Here is a 22341-nt window from a genome sequence, read left to right as displayed (position 1 = left end):
GAAGTTGATCTTGGATTTAAGCCAGGAAATAAAAGTTACATGCTACTCAGAATGAAAGTATGTTGCAGATTTCTGATCCCTGATTTTTTAATGCTGAATTAAATAGAAGTGGGGAACAAGCAGTAAATCCATTCATACTTTACCACTTACAGTCTGGTACATAGTTATGGTCAACTTGCAAAGATAATAGTTGCTGGGTTCAAGGACCTAAGAACTTAGAAGAATATCAAATTTAAATATATATATGGGGGGGTTTATTTGCAATGAATTGAATTCCTCCTTCTTTACAAACACACACACACACACACACAAATTCAGTGAGATATGTAAAGACTTTTATTTGCAATTAAATGAATTTCTTCCCCGTATTTCTATACACTATATCAAGTGTTCCTTTCAATGTAATGACACCCAGTTACCTATCTTGTCCAGACCTTCTGTTAAACAAGGTATGCTCTTAAATGTCAAGAAAGTGGCACCATATTTGAAAAGTATCTGTGTTGCAAAAGAGTTTCCAAAGAACTGGGCTTACTGACTAAGCAGGAAGTTGGGGCTTGGGAGCTCTCTGTAGTGACTTAGACTTAGAGAAGGTTGCAGGGTCTGCCTGTGGCCAGGTTCCCCCAAGCAGGATATACTCTGAAGGGAAAGCTGTCAGACTCCCACAGGTAAAGACTTTTGCTAATCCTGTGGCAGAATGAGGAGAGTTAGCTCTGTTTTAATCAAAGTTTGAGACAGCATTTTTGACCTACCATGTACTTTTTACTGTTTTGGCCTATAAATATCCAATGTTATTCATTCTTATGTAGTTGGTATTACTATGAAGTGGTATAAGAAACAGTAATAGAATTTTTTTAATGCAAATAGTTCCTCAGGTTTCTTCAAGTCTTCATACCTACTAGATGGTTCACAGGAATGCTAAAAAAAAAAAAAAAATTACCTAATGCCTGAAATATTTTAGCCTGCTTGCAAAAAAAGACATAATAACAAGTTATTGTATTATAGCCAAGTAAGTAAACTGAAGGAAATATGGCACAGGTGAAAATAACCATCCTTTTGTTATAGTGCTTTGGCATGGTATTCCACAGCTCCCACTGCTGTGGCATCCCAAGAGATGAAGAAGCCAACTGTATTTTTGAATTTGTGGAATTTTAGCCTGGACAGGACTTTAGAGATACCTCTTTATGAAAGGTGAAAGTAAAGCTCTTCAAAGGAAGAAAGGGCTACCAGATTTTCTCAGTAACTCCAGGAATAGAATATTAACGTATTTGCATAAATATGCATATAGAGTTCAGCTCCCAATTAGGCAAAACAATCCTGAGGATTGAACCCAGGACCTTGAGCATGAAGCTATACCTTAACCCCTAGGATTCAAGGATTAATAAAATACACTTTGCTGTCCTTTAAAAATCAAGACAGTGGGCTGGGGCTGGGGCTCAGTGGCAGAGCACTCGCCTAGCCTGTGCAAGGCTCTAGGTTCGATCCTCATCACCACATATAAATAAGTAAATAAAATAAAGGTATTGTGTCCATCTATAACAAAAATATTTTTTTAAAAAATCAAGATAGGTGAGGAAGCTGAACTAGATTTTGACTGTACTCCTCTGAATCCCCAGACCCTTTTTTATTTACTCCCTGATTTCTAGCTTTCTTGCAAATGGATGAGATTACTATATACTATAAATAAATGTTTTTATATAGTTGGGGTTTTTTTTTTTGTTGAATAGCCCAGCACTTTTCACACACTCTAGGAAGGGAAAGGGAGAATTATTCTGCATTTTCTTCCCATGTGAATAATTTTGATAATCTATTAAGCACAAGGTAGATGATTTACACACATCTCCTTGCTCATTTATGTTTGCAAATGACTGATAACAAGAGAAAAGACATTTTATTTGATGTTTTTATAAGCATTGATAGGAAATGTTTCTTAATGAAGAAATTTTAAGTTCATTGATCTGGAGGAATTTCCATTGTTCATGCTGTATTTTCCTTATTAAGTGGAAAATATAGATTTCACTGAATAGCCTATTATAAGTAGGTAGTCTCTATAAATTTCTAAATGATGTAAAGGTCATGTTGTACATTGACTAGTTCACATTATAATTTTAAAATAAAATTGAGAAAATCATATTCTGTAACCTAATGTTTAATCCCTTTACCTAATGAAAGCTTGAGCCTGCTTTTCTGGTACTAGGTCAAGCTCATGTCTGGTAGATGAGAGCAAAAAAGAAACTAGAAAGTGGAGCCATTATATCACAGCACTTTTATTTTCTTTTAACATTTTAATTAATCAACAGAATTTTATCAATTCATTTAATTAATTAAACAAGCTTAAAAACAAACTGTCAGAGTAGATCAAAGAACAAGACCCAATTTTATCATGTCCACATGAAATCCACTTGTCACACAGCACCTTTCAAAGAAATATGCCCAGTTCCATGAGAAAAAGATATGTAGATATAAGGAAAGTTAATAGGAAAATGTTATCTGGTTTTCCCCGCACAAAGACAGTTTATAGGACTGCAGGAATGAAGCACATCTTCACCCTTTAATCAGGGAACTGTGGATCTTAGCTGTAGCCACCGCTTCTGGGATTTCACCTTTCAGGTATTAGGCTTTCTAAATAGCCTCCTCTAAAATCAAGAGGAGGAGCCAGGGCCTTCACCACTGCTTGATCTGTATGCGTTATTGCATACAAGCTAAGCACATTTTATTGGTGGACTTTACATTGATCAATTGGTTTATATTTTGGAAAATGTTGTTGGCAACAAAATGTCATTGGCTATAATGATAGATCCAAGTGATAATGAGAAATTTAATTTTGATGAATTATAGGTTAAAGATCTTAAATGTTTTTAAACACAACAAATGATTCCTAGACAGAAGTGCTTCTAAACTGTTCTCCTAGGGACAAAGAGAAGCATCTGTTACAGGATGGTGTACTTTCTTTCCACTATTTTATTAATTTTAAGAGTGTTATTTTAAATGATTCTCATAGAAACTTACACAAAATCTGCAGTTATATAAAGTTGTTTTTATGTCATTGTTTTGAATATACTCTTTCTTACTGACATATAATTTTCATATTGTTTAACAGATATTTCATTAATTTGCCAAAAATTCTTGGGGTAGGGGGTGTTGTTTGTTACTGTGGATGAAACCCAGGGCCCTTTACGTGCTAAGCACATGATCTACCATTTATATACACCTCCAGTCCTAATTTACTATAATTTCTTTGAATGTTTTTTTATCAGATTAGGGCTTGAATTCTACACAGGGGACTGAAAAATAGCCTGTACACAAGAATGGGGGTTTGAGAAGTTTGTGATCATGGAGGAAAAAATTCCTAGCACTGTTCCAAAATCCTAGAAAGAATTCTCTTCCTCTTTGCCCTTCCATTGCACCCATCTATCAAAACTGCATCTATAGATTTACTCATACATCTGTCTTTTCCTTAAGTATACCTAGGCAGCTGAACACAGCCATAAAAGCAATTGGTAAATTGGTTCTTCCATATTTGATGTTACCAACCTAATTGGCCTATTCTCATTCTTGGCAATTTCTGGAATTTGTTCATGCTAGTTGTAAAATGATTGTTTTAAACTCTTCAAACTTGCAAATCTCCTCACTCTTTTTTCCTTGTAATTTCATTTCTTGATGTGTAAGCTAAGCCATCATCATAACATTAAAAAAAAAAAGAACTCAGTTGTTTTAGTTAATTCCACTACTTTTCATTTGTAATTTGTTCACCAAATATTTTAAATACTTGATTCCCTATTTTCTCATGGGAACTGTACTGTTTGTTTTTGAGACTGTAAGGAAATACTCTTAATCTATTAAATCTTCCTAGTATTTTATGATTGAAAAAGATATTTGAGCCTTGAATTTTCATCTAAGTATGACTTTGACTACATTCCAAAGATTTTACGTATTGTATTTGCCATTATTTTACAAGCATTTCTTTCTGTGCTTAGTGCATTGTGAATTTTCTTCTAGGCCCAATTACTCTGGTCACCAAGTACATGCTGATGTTGTTCTTGTTGGAAGTCACTCATGACATCCTAAAGATTCTTTGCAGGGCTGGGGTGGGGTGGGGAGTGGGCAGGGAGGGGGAGTAAGGCAGTGCTGCGGATTGAACCCAGGGGCTCACACTAGGCGAGTGCTTTCCCCCTGAGTTACATCCTCAGCCCCATCCTGACAATCTTGTCCCCTCCCTGCAGAGCTTGCCTCTGCTTTCCTGCTTTCACTCTCGCCCTTTCCCCCTTTCCTTCCCTAGGTCCTTCTCTGTGTGCTCTTCTCTGTGTTCTCTTAAATGCTGGAACAATTTATCCAGAGCTAGCTTCTCTTCCACATACTGCTTTCCTCAGAACAAACTTCTGTCCCCTCTGGGTCTCCTCCCACTTCCTTGTCAGTGATTTTCAGATGAATTGTCAACCTGAATCTTATCACCTCAGCTCCACAGTGACCTTTCTGGTAGCCTACCATACATGTCTACCTGTAGTCCCATTGTTGCTCTGAAATAAACTATCTAAAAATAAACTCGTAGAGCCTCTTGCTTTTATCTACTGAATACTTAATTCATCTCCTGTTCCCTGTGGCACTTCTGTAGCTCCATGCGCTGTCGAGTCTCCCCTGATTCTGTCTTGATCTAATCATATACCCGTCCCCGGACTCTTGCACAAACTGAGCCCTCTTTAATAACTGATTTTTCTTTATTACTGTATATTACTGATGATATGTCACTAGGAACTTGACAATCATTAAGAAATAATGGTTATTATAACAATTGGGAAAGGATAGACTTCAGTAACCATGAGTAATTCTTGTTAATATGCTTTCATATTTTCTTCTCATTTTTTCTTTGCCTTCTATTTTCCATAATTGAGGTCATCCTGAATATAAAATTGTTTCCTTCACTTTAAGATGTTAACATTGGAAGGTAAGGTGAAATTTGTACTCAACCCTTTTCACCAAAGTAAATCCCAGGAATATCAATGAATTAAACATGAACAGTTAAGCCATAGATGTTCTCAAGAACATGTGGGTAAGTGGGTTTTTTCCATTGCCCAGTAGTGGCTTTTGATGTAAGAAAGAAATGATACCTTTTACTACATAAAATACAACATTTATACATGACAAGCACACACAAAAATTCATAAACAACAAAGTAGGAAGACTATTACAACTTCCTAGAGTCAAATAGCTAGCTTCCTAGAAACCTTAGATAGGTCTTACAGACCAATCAGAAAAACCTGTCAGTCAACTAAAAAAAAAAAAAAAAAAAACTATATAAAGAAAAATGCAACTTATAAAAACTTGTAAAAATTAGTTTCATTCATAATAAGAAAATGTAATTATACGTAAAATGAGATGCCATTTTCATGTATTGATTGGCAAAGATGTAAAACTTTGATGTTACGTTTTATTGGCAAATGTATTGTGGGAACAGGGACATTTATACATTGCTGGTAGAAGAATGAAGTAATTACAGAATTAGAAAGAAAATTGATAAATTTTATTTTTTAAAACTATAGATATATTCTTTGACCTACTGACTGCATTTTTAAGAATTGATCCCACAAATACATATGAGTATGATTCTACGGTAAATAAGAATGTTGATTACAGCATAATTTGAAGAGCAAGATCCAAAACAACCTAAATATTAGTAAGGTACTAGCTAAATGAATTTTTCTTGGTGGGGGAGCCACTGGGTATTGGACCCAGAAGCACTTTACCACTAAGCTACATCCCCAGCCCCGGAGCTTGCTATCCTCCTGCCTCAACCTCCTAAGTGACTGGAATTATAGTGACTGCATCACTGTGCCAGGCCTAGCTAAATGAATTCTAATATACCTTTGCAATGAAATACTGTACAACCATTTTTAAAAGTGTTTCAGTTCTATTTGATATTAAATGAGCAATAAGATTTTTTAATTTAAAAAGGTGAACACTACCATTTGTGAAGAACAGGTACACATAGAGGTTTTAATGTGAATCCAAAAATCTCTTGGAAGCTGCACAAGAAATTTTTGATTGCTTTTAGTCAGAAGTGTTGTCTAAGAGACAAGAGTAAGAAGAGCAGGAGGGAGGCATTTTTCACCTTACACCTTTTTATACTTGGACTTTTGATCCTGTCACCAAACTTTTTGGAAACACTGATCTTGAAATTGCAATAACATCATAGTTTAGATAGCCGTTTCTCCAGTGTTAAACATTTAGACAGCTTCTGTTTTTAATTCTTAGAAATAATTCTGAAATGAACATCTCTCTGCATATAACATTGTAGACATTTCAGATTATTTTTGTAGGGTAGATTACTAAAAGTAGAGTTAGTAGATTATGGACTTTATTACCAGGTAGTATTACCAGTTAGTTATCCACAGGAAGTACCAGTTGTCCATGATACCTGTTGCTTTGCCTTTTCAAAAAATTCTGTTACCTATGTTAGAAATATCAGCAGTGCTGCAAGAAATCAGGCACAAGCTCAAAAGTTACTAAGCAAGGCAAACTTTACTTCTGCAGAAGGGTGTGCTATGGTACAAAGTTTGGCAAGAAAGTACACTTGGGAAAGCAGTCCACCTGTTTTTATCCCTAATGCAGAACTGCCCCTTGTTCTGATAGGAGGAATCTCAGAGTTTCAATCTGTGTGATTGGCTAATTTTAAAATTGGGAGGGAAAAGGAAGGGCTAAAATTAAAATAGCTAGTATTGGATAGAGGTTGGAAAGTTCAAAATGGCTTCATTTGTATCTTACATCCCATTTTATATTTAAGGCTAAATACCATATTCTGAAAATAGACCACTGGACTTTCTTGTTTCTCAAAACTGCATGTATGGAATATGCTACCTAGTTTAAATTTGCATTTTCTTTGATGATGACTGATATTAAATATTCATATCTGTATCTGTCTTTCTAAACTTACTCACTTTTGGTACTCTTATGAATTATTGTTTAATGCATCTTGCTCATTCATTTACTGTGGCCTTAATGTCTCTCTACTTGATTTATATGTAGTATTTATATGCTAAGGATATTAATCTTTTTGTCATACGTGTTCTGAGTTAGGACTTTTAAGAATGAGTGGGAGTTAGCCAAGAAATCCAGCTGGAGAAGGATGCTGCACATATGGAGAAACAGCAGCCCTAAAAGAGGGAATCAAGGAAATTGAAAGCCTTCCTGTGTGGCTGCTGCATGTCAGAACACATGCTAGATGCAGCAGAAGAGATGAACAAGGATCCTGTCCTCTATCCCTGCAATCATTCAACCCTTATCTTAAGACAATGGAAAGCCACTGAGGAGTTTTAAGCAGGGAAGTACATAATAGGTTTAAGACTGCCCCAAAACTCAGTGGCTTTGTTTTTCCCCCACCCCCAGCGGGTTTTCTCTCAATAATTTTCCCTCCTTACTCCACCAACTTCTTCCTCATTATCTTCCATTTTAAAACAATTAAACTCAATTATCTCACTCTTAGTACTTATATCAATAGCTCTTTCCCTACTAAGGCTCTCAGCCACTTATATTTCTTAACTTGAACTATTTGTAGGAACACTTGAAACATTGTTGAGAGATGAGATGACCTTTTTAAGCTTTGCTGGTGCCAGACACAATTTTTTAATGCCTTTTCAAATGAATAACAGCTTGGCTTAGACCAAGTACTTATCAGAGATTGAAAAGAGTTTATCAACCTCTGGGAGAAGAAGAGCTCCGGATTGAAAAGTTACAGTCTCTGGAGTCAGCTGAGTTCAGAACCCAACTCTGCCACATTTTAGACATGCGATCTTAGCCTAAATTTTTTTAGCCTGAGCCATAGGTGTGAGGATTAAATGAGATAAAACATTTCATGTATTTAGCACAGTATTATGTGTATATAATCTGTACCATAAATTATTGATATTGTTTTGTTATCCTTTTGGACTCTCCAAACAGCACTTCAAATGACTGTGAAAAGTAGTCTTTTACTTTGGTGAGAGTTTTGGAAGATACAAATCTTAAAATATCTGTTTTCCATTCTATATTACCTTTTTAAAGTTCTTACTTTGTCCTTCTTTAAACTCTTTTCTCTGACCTTGGAGTTCAGGGTTTTACAAATATCTTGGCATTGTCCTCTGCTTGTTAAATCTCAATGAGTCTTCTCAATTTTTTATAATCACTTCTGGGACATTTTCTTTCATTATAACTTTAATTACCTATGCCATTCAGTTTGTTCACACTTATTATTCATGGGCTTTATACCTTTGCCTTATTCTGAAGGTTAATTTTTTTCTTGCCCATTCTTGCCAGCTTATTTCATTTTTCTGTTTTAATGTGAATTTTGAGTTTCTCTTCTACTTTCTATAATTTAGTGCTAGTTTTTTCTTCTTTCTGCTATGTTCCTATTCTCTAGCATTGCAATCTTTGTTTTGTGTTTTATTTCAGTTGCTTTTCTTAAAAGTTTCTGTATTATTTACTATATTTTTTACCTTTTTAAAAGTCAACTTCATTAGGAATAATTTGTATACAATAAAATGTGTCCATTTTAAGTACACGGTTCAATGTTTTGACATATAGGCCTATGGAAACACTACCACAATCAAGAGGAGGACTACTTCATTTCCCCAAGACTCCTTAATCCTTTGTGTTTACTTTGAATGGCTCCTGGGCCTATTTCACCTCCTTATATTAGATCTCATCCCCACAGGACCCTGAGGCCAGTGCCCTTGTTACTCTCCACTGTGTGTGTAGCTCCTGGCATAGTGCTGACATAATAGACATAAAGTATGTGTTTACTGAATGAATCCTAATGTTGGATTCTATGATCATGGTCTCTCAGAGCTTATTTCAATCTATAGGCTGCATTTCCCACCCCCCTTTTTTTTTAATTCTGTTCCTTTTGGCAGTTTGTTATTTTATTCTTCCACATTGATTATTGTTATTTTTTTCATTAGAGGAACTTTTGTTATTGCCCATGATGATTTGAAGTTCATTTATTCAGAAAATATTTATTGAGTCCTTTCTCTGTGCCAGGCACTTACATATAATGATAAACAAGAAAGTTTAAAGACTGCAAGCAGCCTTGCATTCTGGTTGTCCCTCACACTTATAAAGAAGGAAGCTTTATGTTCTGTCCTTCTCTCTGTTATCTATCCAGAGTGCTTACTACCTTCATGTGGTCCTTGAACCTTCTCTCTATAGGTGCTGTGAGCCATCTCATTGTACTGCACATACATACACACCATAATCCCAAAGCTGTTGCATCAGTCTGTGAGAGAGAGCCTGAGCAAGTTCAAAGCCGAGGGGTTAGAGAAAGTGGAAGATAATTCGGAAGGGATGTGGATGATTGAATAAGTAAGATCTTATGCCTGACTGAATTTTAGGGAGTTATAGGAAAGGAAGGAACTTAGGGCAAATCTCAAGTGTCTGACTTGGGCAGTTGGCTGCATGTTAATTCTCCTACCTTTGGAAGGAGATACTGGCCTTCAGGGGCAAGAAGAAGGAAGGTGGTAACTTCAGCTTTGAATGTGTTCACTGGAAAACTGTATTTTTATTGAAAGTCCAAAAGGCAAATTGGATGATAATGCATTTATACTTCAGAAGGAAGGTCTGGGCTAGCAGAGTATAGAAAGCTAGTGTCATATATAAGGTAGTTGATATCTTGAACATAGACATAATTATTGGCAGAGATTTGAATAAAAAGAAGTCCACATGTGTAAGGAGCAGAGTATGCCCACAACACAGTCTAAGAGGGAGTAGCTAGTGGATCCAGAAACCAAGAGGAGAAACAATGGTGATCCCCTGTCCAGCAAATATAGATACCTCAGAAGATTGTGAATGATGAGGCTGAGTATATCCCAGAGGTAGATTAACGCACAAGGCATTCCATCCCCAGCACTAAAATAAATGCAAATCATTTAAGTTATTGTAAAAAATGTTGGGGTTTAAAGCTCTTCTTTTTATTAAAAATGGTAATTTGAGGGGTTACTTTTAGTTGGTGGTCTTTGTATGCAATGAGTGTCCTTTATATAAGCCTTGATGCATCTTTGAGACTTGGCCTCCAGAAGTAAATAGATCAGATTCATAGAAGCATGGGATAAGATGTAGTCAGATGGTATGAAGCATAATCCAAGAAAACATACTAGCCCTCCCTTTTCTGCCAAGGGAGCATGCTAGAATTAAGCAGTTTCCTTCTAGTGACTGCAAAGAAGCACAAGTCCTTCCAAACAGCAGACAGTAAATAACATTGTGCCCCGAGGAGGCCAGAATTAAAGGGTGAGCTATTTGGTTACTAGAATATTTGACTTTCACTTGGGGCTGCAGAGGAGCAAGAAGAGGGACCATGTGTTTATGTGTTGGGTAAGCAGAGGAGCCACCACCTTTTGGGATGCTGATGAAGAATGACAGAAACAAGAAGCATTGCATTAGCTAGTCATATCACACTTTGGATGCTAAAGCAGATGTGAGTGTCCAAGTGCTAGAGGCTGTGATTATGGCCTGCATTTGGTCCCCAGTAATTCTGGGAGGGGAAAGTGAAGCAAGACCTCAAGTGCAAAAAACTGTTTGGTTACTGCCTGCTGTGTTGCCTCACCCACCAGGAAATTCTGAGTGGAAGAATCTGAGAAAGGAGTTTTGTTCTTGCAATGGCAAAAGGACAGCCAGTTAGGAAAACCTGTGGACATTTGAGATTTGCTGACCAAGTGAGGGGTTAAGGCTGGGGTGGAAAAGTAAAGCCCAGTGGGAATCTCCAGCTCAAAGCACCAAGAGGGCAGGTGGTAGCTGTGTTGGTGTAGGCAGCTCCGCCCTTCTGCTCCTGTGGAAGTGTCTGCTTCCTTCTGTTTGGTTCCCTTGCCCTTTCTCTGTTAGTTTTTTGTGTCTTTGTTTGTTTGTTTGTTCTGTTTTTGTTTTTGCAATGCTAGTGATTTCATTCAGGACAGACTAAAATGAACTATGAATGACCTTTGACACATGGGTGGACTATACCACATGCATGTATTTAATATGTTATATTTCATGGCTTATTTCAAGCAGCATCTAACTTGTATCAGGATCATCCATTGCAGGGCATTACATAGCACCTAACCCTTTTCATTAGAGCATCTGCACATTTTTCTTTTAAATGTTCTTGCTCAGTGATATAGTCAAGAGGCTTATAGCCAGAATGCATTTGAGGATAAATGGTTTATCTTGATAGCTGGCAAAAATAGGGCAAATAATATAAACCAGGGCAGGATTGGGATTGAACTAGCTGGTGGCTAGCCCTCTCCCAAAAAAGGGTTTACCCAGATTCACTTTTACAAAATTATTATCATTTGAAATATAATTGAAACTGAGAAATTAACTGTTTGAGCAGTATTGGCTATTTGGTTCTGAGCCAGTGTCTTAGGGCAAAGAATAATATCCTATGTGTTAAATGATGCAGGAGGAAGCAGAGCAAAAAAGAGAGGAGGGACCTTTGCCTCATTCGTTTCAAAGGTATATCCAGAGTTTGAAGCACTTGAGTGCTTTAGAAATGTCTAATTCCAGGATCTAGAGCTGCATTTCTATATGTAACGACTTTGGAGAATAGAGGAAACAAATAAGAACATTCAGCAGGATATTCTGAACTGTGGAAAGCAGTAACAGGGAGAGCAGTGTCTAAAATGGGGTCCCTGATGACTTTATGGCTGTGCATACTTTGCCTGGGAAGGTTTCTGTGTAAAGGTGCAGAATGCCTAGCTGCTGTGATAATGCCCTCCATGAGGAGGCTCTCTGCTAGAGTCTTATCAGCCTCAACCTTTGATCTCAGGCACACAGCTCCTGAGAATAAAGGAACTCTTTTGCTAGACAACCACAATGTTTCACCAGCTCTGCAACTCCTGAACCTGCCTACTCCTTTAAACAGTGGACTTTCTTGAGAGCCACACAAAGCTTCTAACATTGCACATTGCCACTGCAATGTGTAACTGAGGAATAAGCTACATAATGTTCATGAATGCAAAGATTAATACTTACATAGTCTTTAATCTTGATTAAAGACATGTATATAATAAAGATTGCTGGTGTAAGTCTTCAGACCTGCTTCTCCAACAGAGAGCAGCACTCCACCCAATCCCAGCTGTTTATCTTCAAGATCTGTGTACATAAGACTATTCTTCCAATCTCCCATCACCCCCTCATTAGAACCTGCTAGTTCAGCCGTGCTGGTCACAGCACTAAATTCTGAACCCTGACATCATTTGGTTTAAATTGTGAGAGTCTTAAGCTATTTTCCGATTTTCTTGGCCTTTGGAGAGCTTGTTTTTCTATTCCTTGGGATGCTTCTTTTCTTTTTACCTATTCTGAACTAATGACTAGCTTCTTGAAAAATGAGTATAGTGATGACTGCCATTACCCATATTTTACCAAAAACCCATGCAGCATCCAGAATAAATAATTAAAACAAAGGAAAAGGGGCTGGGATGTGTACTTGGTATGTATGAGGTCCTGGGTTCCCTAAGGGGAATAAAAGGATGACTCCCAGAGGTGAACTTATGTTATAAAAACCATGTTTCATGTGGATCACAATGTTAGTATTGAATTGTTTTGTCCCTTTTTCCACTTCCATCATCATAAAAAAGAAATTTCTTTTGAAGAGTGTAGGTGTGAGGAAGAAGAGATACTGTGTTAAATTACGCTATGCAAGAAAGGGCTTCAGAAATTGGCCGTTAACCTCCTTATTAAACCAAACTAGAAAGTTGTTAGATTAGAAGCTCCACATGACAGGACTCTCTTACTTAATAATATTCAACTAGTAAGGTTTTCCATTGTTGTTTAGCAGCCAGTATTATGTGGATTCCCTTTCCAATCATAGTAGCCCCTGAGATCAATACTGAACATTTAGGAGCTTCTTTACAAATTCTCTAGCGGGTTATCAAGGGGTTAAGATCAGAGTTTCAATGGTATCTTCCATTTTGAAAGTGCAAGTTCCTAAACTGCCTTTCTTCTTTGTGGTTCCTAATGTTACAAGGTTTAGCTTTACTCTCACTTTTAAATGGGTTTAAAAAAAAAAAAAAAAAAAAAAACCTGCCATTTGCGTCTTGGCTTTTTGTTTGTTTGTTTTTGGTACTGAGGATTGAATCCAGGGACACTGTACCACTGAGCCACAGCCCCAGTCCTTTTTATTATTATTTTTAATTTATTTTTATGTGTTGCTGAGGATGGAACCCAGTGCTTCAAATGTGGTTGGCAAGCGTTCTACCACTGAGCCATAGCCCCAGCCCCTTATTTTTTATTTTGAGACAGGTTCTCAGCAAGTGCTTAGGGACTAGCTAAGTTGCGGAAGCTAGCTTTGAACTTGTGATCTTGCCTCAGTCTCCCAAGCTGCTGGGATTACAAGTCCATGCCATGTGCACAGCTCATTTACATTGTTAGTATAAAATTTATTTTTTAGAAAAATGTGTCTAGGCCTGGGGTTGTAGCTCAGCAGTAGAGCGCTCATCTCATATATGTGAGGCACTGGGTTCAGTCCTCATGTAAAAATATATAAATAAAAATAAAGGCATTGTGTGCATCTACATCTAAAAATATTATAGAGATATTAAAAAAATAAAAAGAAAAATGTGTCTAAACAAACTTTGTATTCTCTAAAATAAGATTTCCCAGTGTATATGCATCTCCTAGACCTCACCTTCAATCCCCCAGAGATTTGATATTTACTTTTTCGCCTTTCTTTGCATCTATTTACATTCTTTTATTGCTGAATATTACCAGTGGTAACGCACATATTCTTTTCCTGGTTCTTAAAGCTAAAAATCAAGAGTGGTTTGAGATGGAAACAATGTCTGGTGTGTGCAACTCAGGCTGCTTTTCCTTAGTCCCTTGTCTTCCAAATCAAAGTAGATGGGGAGTGCATAGGGGTTAAGGCTGTGGTTCTCTGAGAGTCTGATTAAGACCGTTGATTCTTCTCTGGCTAACTATCAAGAGCACTCTACTTTCTGAACACACACTCTGGTGTGCCTCTAAAGATATGAGACAAAGGTGAGGCCATACATGAGGGGAGGGAAATACTAATTGCATTAAGGTATAACTAAAATAGTAATCAGAATGGCTTTCAGTTATTGAGTCTTTCTAGGTTCCAGGCTTTTTGCCAAAATCCAGTCTCACATAATAATGCTTAATCCTCCTAGCTGTACTGAGCAGTATTATGTGTCTCTGGCAGATGAGGAAACATGGCCTTATGTTAAGAAGCTTTCCCAAGCTGATGTGAATAGCAGGAGCTGGACTAAACATACAAACTCAAGTCTGTCTAGGTTTATCTGGCTGGGGGTGGGAGATATGTTTGTGCAGATAGAGGACCTCTCGTCAAGAAAGGCCTTTTTGGCATAATCCTTCACTTTCAGCTGGGGTAGGATCCTGATATGGATTGCAACCTTACATTTTAGGTTACAAAAAGAAAAGTAGAAGCCAAAAAAGGGATCAGGGATTGGGAAAGCTGATCACTAGCTCAGCATACTCAGCATACAAACACACACAGTGCATCATTTAACCTCTGAATTCTTGGTTTGTCTCTGTACAATAAAGGTTCAATTATCCTTGTTAATGGAGGGAAGCCAATCATGAATAACTCTTTTAAAGAGCCAGTAATCCAAAGAGCATTTATGTAGCAGTTTGCCATTTGTATGTGACTTCTTTAGGGTAGATTTATTTTCCAAAATTCATTTGCTTAGTCATCCCGAATAGTAATACATTGACCTGTCCCATGAACAAAAATCAAAGTGAATTATCTATAGGGGAATATTGGACACTTAATTCTAGAGGAAAGCTTTTAAATTTAAACATCCTCAGACATACTGACAACTTTTCTTCTTCTGTTTTTTTTTTTTTTTCTCAATTCATTTAGAATGTATGCTGTCAGGAGGATAAGAGATGCCTTCAGAGAAAATAAAAATGTAAAGGATCCTGTAGAAATTCAAAACCTAGTGAATAAAGCCAAAAGAGACCTTGAAATAATTCGTCGACAGGTAAGATGGTTCAGTATACTGTTTTCATTAAAAACCTCCAGCTCTGACATTTCCCCCTTGATTGGACATCACTACTTTCAGGTTTATGATTTACACTGCAGGATCATGAAACTCTGTCTTTTTTTTTTTTTTCTGTCCTCTTTTTTTCTAATACAGGCACAGAAAAACGAGCTATCATATTATCGAATTCAAGGACAAAGTAAAAGCATTATCTTTTCAAAATTTTCAGGGACTGCATCCTTCTGGAAAACTAAACTCTCATAAACTAAACGTTGCAATTGTGATAAATTTCAATATAATAACTTTTTTAAAATTAAAAGTCTTTGTAAGATATATTATAGATATATATGTGAACTTATGTCAGGGTATAAACATCTCCTTTTCTAGTATTTATCATTATAATTCATGATGAATAGAATGGATGATGAACCTGAATTACATTGCCAGATGGAAGGTGCATCTGCAGGTGCACAAGGTATGGAGCACAGCTGGTACGGGTGCAGACCCCATAAAAGACCCTGGAAGGTGTTTTTGTTTTCATTTTGTACAAGATCCAGGAATCGACTTGCAGGGATTGCTTTTTTAGAAAAGTTAATGAGGTGGGTGGAGCACTTATGGTAGCCTGTCTTCTCAAGAACTATTAGAGTGTCAAAGGTTAAAGTAGCCTTCTATTGATTGGTTTTCTCAACCTGTAATAAAATTGCCCTTTTCACTGTTTTTCTTTAATTTAGCAATAGTCACACCATAAATCTCTTCGTTTTCACCCCTACTTCTCTCTTACTTGTGGTAAATGTGTTTATACAGTGTACGGGGGAATACATTACCATTTTCTTAAGTTCTGCTAGTGTTTTAGAAAGTGTTTGGCTGACGTTTCATCAGACTGTTCCCTTTCCTTGACCCTTCTTCATGCATAACTCAAAATAGAATTCAAATAAGCAAGAGTTAAAAACTGTAGTTTTCATTTTATGACAAGATTAAGTCTGGTTCTGTTGGCTTCATAATGAATCAATCCCTTCTGGAATAACATTTCAGATTCTGGTAGTCCTCCTTGATGTCTGCAGTTATCTAGCATTGGAATAACTTTGCCACATTCAAACAAGTATGGGAAATGATCATTAACTAAAAGCATGATAAGATAATAGGGTAGTTAGAAAAGGACTGATCTGCACATTTATGTGTACTTTGAGAATGGCAGATAAGTGAGATGCCAATGGAAAACTCTAGAACGATGGTATTTTCCAGTCACCAGCAGTTCAATTTCATGGGATCCTTTAGCAGTAAGATTTAGGAAAACAAGCAGCCTGAGTCTCTATTTTACATAAACTCAGAAAGATTCAGTTCTTTGGCACTTTCTCTGTGTAGAAATTGGCAAGCATTTCCAAAACAGACTGGTTTTATCTTTAGTCTAAAATTACTTAGCATATAAACTGCTTAGAAAAGGAGGCCTGTAAATAATCTGTGCCACCATTTCTTGTGTTATGTCTAATTGTCTGTGTCATTTTTTGGTTTGAAAAGCTTTCTTTTTCTTTCAAAACAAACAAACAAAAAAAAAAAGAGTCCAGTGGTAGCATTTGCCTCAGCATGCAGAAAACCCTGGTTCTATCCCCAGCACTGGAGTGGGGGGAAAAAATACTGTGGCCATCATCCAACGTCCCCAGTGAATCCACACTGAAAACAGATGGAAACATTGTTGCAGCAGCTAGAGAGTAAGTAGAGTGAGGGTGCCCTCCCCAGGACATCGGGGCGACTGCACCTTCCCGATAGAGGAATGTACACTGCCTAACTTGCAGGCCCAGGGTTTCCAGAGTGACCTTCTAGGAGCGAGGTACCACTTTCTCATGGAAGCCCTCATTCTATGGGAGAACTACTTAGCCAGTTAAACTTCAGCTGGTGGGTAGTTTTCTACTCACTTCCCATTCTCGTCAAGTCTTGTAACTGCAAATTTTACCACAGTTAGTGTATGGGATATGGTAGATTTCCTGAGACACCTCACTGCCAGCTGGACCAAAGGCAAAGGTATGTTGTTTAACGTCCTTGCTGCTGACTTCTGTAGTTATCTTCTAACTTGCTTCACTGTTTCCCCTGTTGTGTTCTGTTCATAAATAGCGAGAATGATCTTTAAAAAAAAAAAAATAATAGAATCCGATCACTTTATTCTCCTGCTCGGCCCCTTTAGGGGCTTCATAGCACCTTGACAAGAAAAACTGAACTCTTTGTGAAATCTTCTGAGGCCCTGCATTACTCTGGTCTTTCCCTCCCTCACACAGTGTCCATTAACTTCTTGTTGGCCCTGGTGCACACCCAGCTCATCCCTTCTCAACCTCCTTCAGAGGTTCTTCACCTGAAGGAGACGCTCCCGAGACTCTTGCCTGGCTCTCCCTGACCACACTATCTTAATTAAACAGCTGCCCTCTCGTGCCCTGCATCACTTTTCCTAACAGCACTTATCTGTACCTAAAACACTACTGCTCGTTGCCTTATCCATTTTCTCCCTTCCCCATGAGACAGTAGCAGGTATAAGGAAGGGATCTAAGGATCTGGTGAGCAAAAACATGTGCTGTGAGGCTTGTATTCCAGTCCTGACTCAGCTATTTGACCTTGAGCAAAATATTTGATTTCTTAGTGCCTAATAAAAAATACAAATAAGGATAGGGAATTGTGGTAAGGATCAAATAGGTTAATGTATGAAAAGCCCTAAAATGATATTGGTGGCACCTAGTACACTTTGCAAGTATTTGCTATGATTACTCTACAATCTCTAGAACTGCAGAGTGCTGGATGCTCAAGGGAGTACAGGCAGGGTTGTCCTGAGGTCATATACTTCAGTCAGAGGGGCTGGGCCACCAAAGTCCTGGTGTCTTTTTGGCCACTTAGTCTCTCCTGGAGGAATAAACTGACAGGGAAACGGAAATCTCTTGAGGATCCTGACCTATCACCTTCAGGAGCTGTGATTTTCTTCCTTTCAAGCCCCTCCTCTGCTGGAGCATTTGGACCAATCCCAGCTTTACAGCAGCCACTGTCCAGCTACCACACTCCTACATCATCAAAGCAGTAGTCGGAAATCCTCCATCTTCTGTACTGAAACTGCCCTCTTTGCTTTCTCCTTGTGCTTTAAAGTACAGCTTCTTCAGTCCCTTGACTCATCTCTGGTGTGTGAAACCACCATAACCTGGCACAGTGATGTAGTTTTTGTTTTGTTTTGTTTTGTTTTGGGTTTGTTGTTTTTGTTTTTTATGGTACTAGAGCTTGAACCCAGGGGCACTATACTGCCACTGAACTACATCCACATTTCTTTTGAATCAGGGTCTCTGTACATTGCACAAGCTGTCCTTGAATTTGCAATTCTCTTGCCTCAGCCCCCCAAATAATGGGATTATAGATATGTACCACCATGCCTGGTAATTTTTGCTGTTTTTAAAGAAGTCTGAACAAAAACATTCTTCTGGTTTTCTGGGTAGAGAAGTTCAGGTTCAGGAAAAATGGATGCCACAAGAGGTCAAATCTTCTAATTCCTTGGAGCAGATTCAGAAGTTCAAGGTCACAAGTTCCTAAGTTAGTAAAAGTTGAAGGATAAAGTTATTCTTAAGCCATCCTCCCCAAGATATTTAAGAACTTCATCAATGGAGCTTAATCTCTCCTCAAAAGTCATTCATGCTTCCTTCATATCCCCAGTGTGCAAGATAATAAGTCTGCATCGGCTGCCCTGAGGAGTTCTAGGTAGCATCAGTATTTCTTGTGAGCCTTTGCACAGCTCCTAAAAATTACTCTCATTTCACGATATGGCTAGCTGGTTTTCTTTCCTAGTGAGCAAGTCGGCCTTCTTTTGCTTTTCTCCATACTTAGGACCAAACATGTATTTGTTCTTTCCTTGATGTTCTTGGACATTACAGTCTGATATGTCAGTAGCAAATCTCTTCCAGTTACATGCATCATATCCCAGTAGACCAGTGGAGACATTCTTCTACCTTTCCATAAGCTGCTACTATTTCCACACACAAAAAAAAAAAAAAAGATGGTTCTGGAAAAACAGGCTGACCCCGTCAGCATTTATGGGCTTTCCCCTCTGCTGAAAGCAAATTCTGGACTAGCCCCTGCTAAACCTAGATTCCTTATCTGTTCTCCAGCTGTGATCAGAAAGGTTGGGAGCCCTTTTGTATATGGGCCAAATGAGGACAGACAGTAACTTGGCTGTGTGTGGTTGGGCAAATAGATCTTGAGCAGTCTAGGCAGTCTAGTTGGTGTCTCCCTGAGACAGGAAGCAAGGCTTTGTAGGTCTTCCACATCAGACAGAGAAGCAAGGAAGCCAGCCAGATCTTGTCTTTATCCTTTGTTCAGCTTCATTGTCTAGGAGTATTCCTTCTGTTTACAGGCATTAGTTAGAATTGCTTTAAGTTGAGTTAATTACCCCAATTCATTATAGCCCTGCAGTTTGCCACTTTTCTTTGTGTTTTTTGCTTGTTTGTTTGTTTTTAACACTTCTTGGTTTTTTAACCACCATAGTGTACCTTGTTTTGTTTCACTACTTCCCTTGTGCTAGTACCTTGCTCCTCTAAGTGCCTTCAGAACAACTGCAGCATGTAACATAACTATGCAAAGTTTAAGTGCATTTATAGTTATCTGATGCCACTAGGGGTCATAAAAGTGAAATGACCCTTCAGTTATTCCAGGTTCTCATATAGAAGCAAACCTAGGGTAACTGAAGTTGTTTTGTGTGCCAGAGGTGGACAGAGTGTACTTCATAGACCATTTTCATATTTTGGTCAGCCAGGTGAATTCATAAACTTTAGAAAAGAAAAAATCTTCTGTATGAAAAGGTTCCTGGCCATTATGTAGGCTAGTGAATTTAGCACTGTTTATACCCAAATAATATTTGATTACACTACCAAGGACAAGAGGCTACTAAGATATGTGTTTGATAGAAAATAGAAAGGACTGTATCCTGCAAAACAAGGTTCTCTCTTACCCAAGTATTTGGATGAAGAAATATATTGTTATTGTTGCAATTTTGTGATTATACAGTGGGAAGAGAAACTAGTTATGTTCTGATTCTGTGCCAGGGTTTTGGCATGATAACAGTCGTCACTAGTTTTCCAGTGGTCACTATTTTCTACTGCAGTGATTATTCTGAAGCTAGTGCTTTCTGTAATTAAGCAACTCAAGGAGGTATTAGGTTCAGAATTATGAACCTGTAGTTGTAAGCGATCAAAAGCAGTACAGCCATTAAAAATACGAGGATGGGGTGGATATTATTACATGTATCATGGATTTTTGTTTTGTTTTGTTTTCGTTTTTGTACTGTGGATTGAACCTAGGGGTGCTGTACCACTGAGTTTGTCCCTAGTCCTTTGTTAAACTTGGAAACCTCCTGGCTGGGATTTCATGTGTGCGCCACTGCACCCCGCATGACAAAGATTTTTGTTAAAATGAGTTTGCATATGTGTGAGCTGAACCATTTCAGTGTTTCACAGCTTATGCTGAATTATTTTTGTAGATAGCTAAAAGCAAAATCATTTGTCCAGTTTATTGGTATTTTCAGTGGTGATAGGTGAGAGTCTCTGAAACCATGTGTGTTTTTACTTTTATTTGGTGTTTTATAGTTAGTCTTTAAAAGACCATTCAAGAGAAGGGTCTACCAGTAGTTCTCTGAATATGCTGTTGTGAAATGAGAAGCTGGTGAACAGTGACCTCCTTCTAGCCCTGTCAGTCACTGTAGTACCCACTTCAGTACCTTAGATGGTGGTTAAAGCCTGTCAAAAGTGCTGTGTTCCCCACTGTTCTTATCCTTTTCAAACAACCTGGGAAAATCTATGTTTATTTTAGGTCCTGTAGGGAAAATAGAGAGTGCACTCTCTCTCCACATGCATACATTTAACGTAAGTACCATTTTGATAGTTTGGGGACATTTCCAAAATATATTTGGCCATTGTTTTGATGGAATATAAAGGAAAGTTAATTTCTATGTTATGGCACCTAAAACACATGAAATAATTATATGCTATTCACAAAAGGTAGAAGCACCCCACATGTCTTTTAAACAAGATGTATTTCATACTTAAAGTGAAATATCACTCAACTTAAAAACGAAAGAGATCTTGTTACATGCTAACCACAGATGAACCTTGAGGGCATTATGCTAAGTGAAATAAGCCAAATACAAAAGGACGAATCCTGTATGGTTCCACTTAGATGAGGTATCCAAAGTTGTCAGATTCATACAAGTGGAAAGTAGAAGGATGGTTACCAGGGACTGGAGGGAAAGGGCAAGTTACTCAGAGGATACAGAATTTCAGTTTCAGACGATGGAAAAGTTTTAGAGATTTGTTTCACAAAAATGTGAATATATATAACAGTATTAAAAATGGTTAAGATTAGAAAGAAAGAAAAAAAATAGAAGGGAGATCAGCAGAGTAGAAGAAGGGGATAGAAGGTGAGGGCCTGGGCACGTACTGGGGAACACATTAGCTTGTCCATGTACAGACTGCACAACGTCTCCCACCTTTTTATACCACATTTCATAACACAATCATCACAGATTTTATGCCAAACTCTATTACGAAAAAGTGGGGTGAGACCATTATGTGAAGCTTCAGAACAAAAAAAGAACTGTGCCAATATTATTTAAAAATTATTCATTGCTAAACTGGTATAATATCAGAATATGCCTGAATATACATTCAGATTGAATAGTCTGAATATGAACATCATTCCCTTGTGGTGGTTAAAACAACATTTTCCCAGTCTGGAAAAAAAAAAAAAGAGTTAGAACATTAGTTGTTACTGGTTTGTGCATTATAAATGAAATATTACATTTGATAAAATTTACTAAAGTGTTGCAAATTATGGACTTAACAAAATTTAATCTTCTGTGTTGATTTTGCACTACTACTGTTATTTTCTTTATCTGATGTGCCAGCTTCAGCACCATTCATAAGAGATATGTTCTAAAAAAAAAAAAAAGAGAGAGAGAGAGAGATGTTACTGTTAGTACTGCAGTGCTGCAATAAAACCTCACCAGTCAGCTTTCAGAAATATACACACAGTGCACATGCCTTGAAAATTCTAGGCTGTAGTTCACAGTGCCCTAGAAGACAAATGCACATCCACATGCCACTGATGAATACATTCATATTCTGGTTACCTTTTAAGCAACATGAGGAACAGAATTATATCATGTGACAAATTATGCAATAAAGGTTATAAACCAATTTTTGGACTGAGCAAACAGGATGCAACAATTATGCCATGGTGACTATTATGTGGTGAAATACAGTATAATTATAGTGCACTAATGAATTGTGATATAATGCAGATCAGAAGAATGGAATAAGCACATGGGGGAGGAAGGAGAAGAAGGAAAAGGAAAGTGATGACAAATCATATTGATTAA

General features: G+C 37.6%; 1 protein-coding gene across 1 annotated transcript in view; it reads left to right on the top strand.

Annotated features, from left to right (window-relative positions):
- Positions 1–22341, top strand: part of Lyrm4 (LYR motif containing 4) — a 143283-nt gene that overhangs the window by 21316 nt on the left and 99626 nt on the right. Inside the window, exon 2 of the mRNA XM_078020498.1 lies at positions 14834–14954. Coding sequence (XP_077876624.1) covers positions 14834–14954 — 121 coding nt within the window. The remainder of the gene's footprint in view (positions 1–14833; positions 14955–22341) is intronic.

Source organism: Ictidomys tridecemlineatus, chromosome 8 (assembly GCF_052094955.1).
Source record: "Ictidomys tridecemlineatus isolate mIctTri1 chromosome 8, mIctTri1.hap1, whole genome shotgun sequence".
Taxonomy (NCBI): Eukaryota; Metazoa; Chordata; class Mammalia; order Rodentia; family Sciuridae; genus Ictidomys; species Ictidomys tridecemlineatus.
The sequence above is the reverse complement of the archived record's forward strand: the minus strand, read 5'-3'. Positions and strand labels throughout refer to the sequence as shown.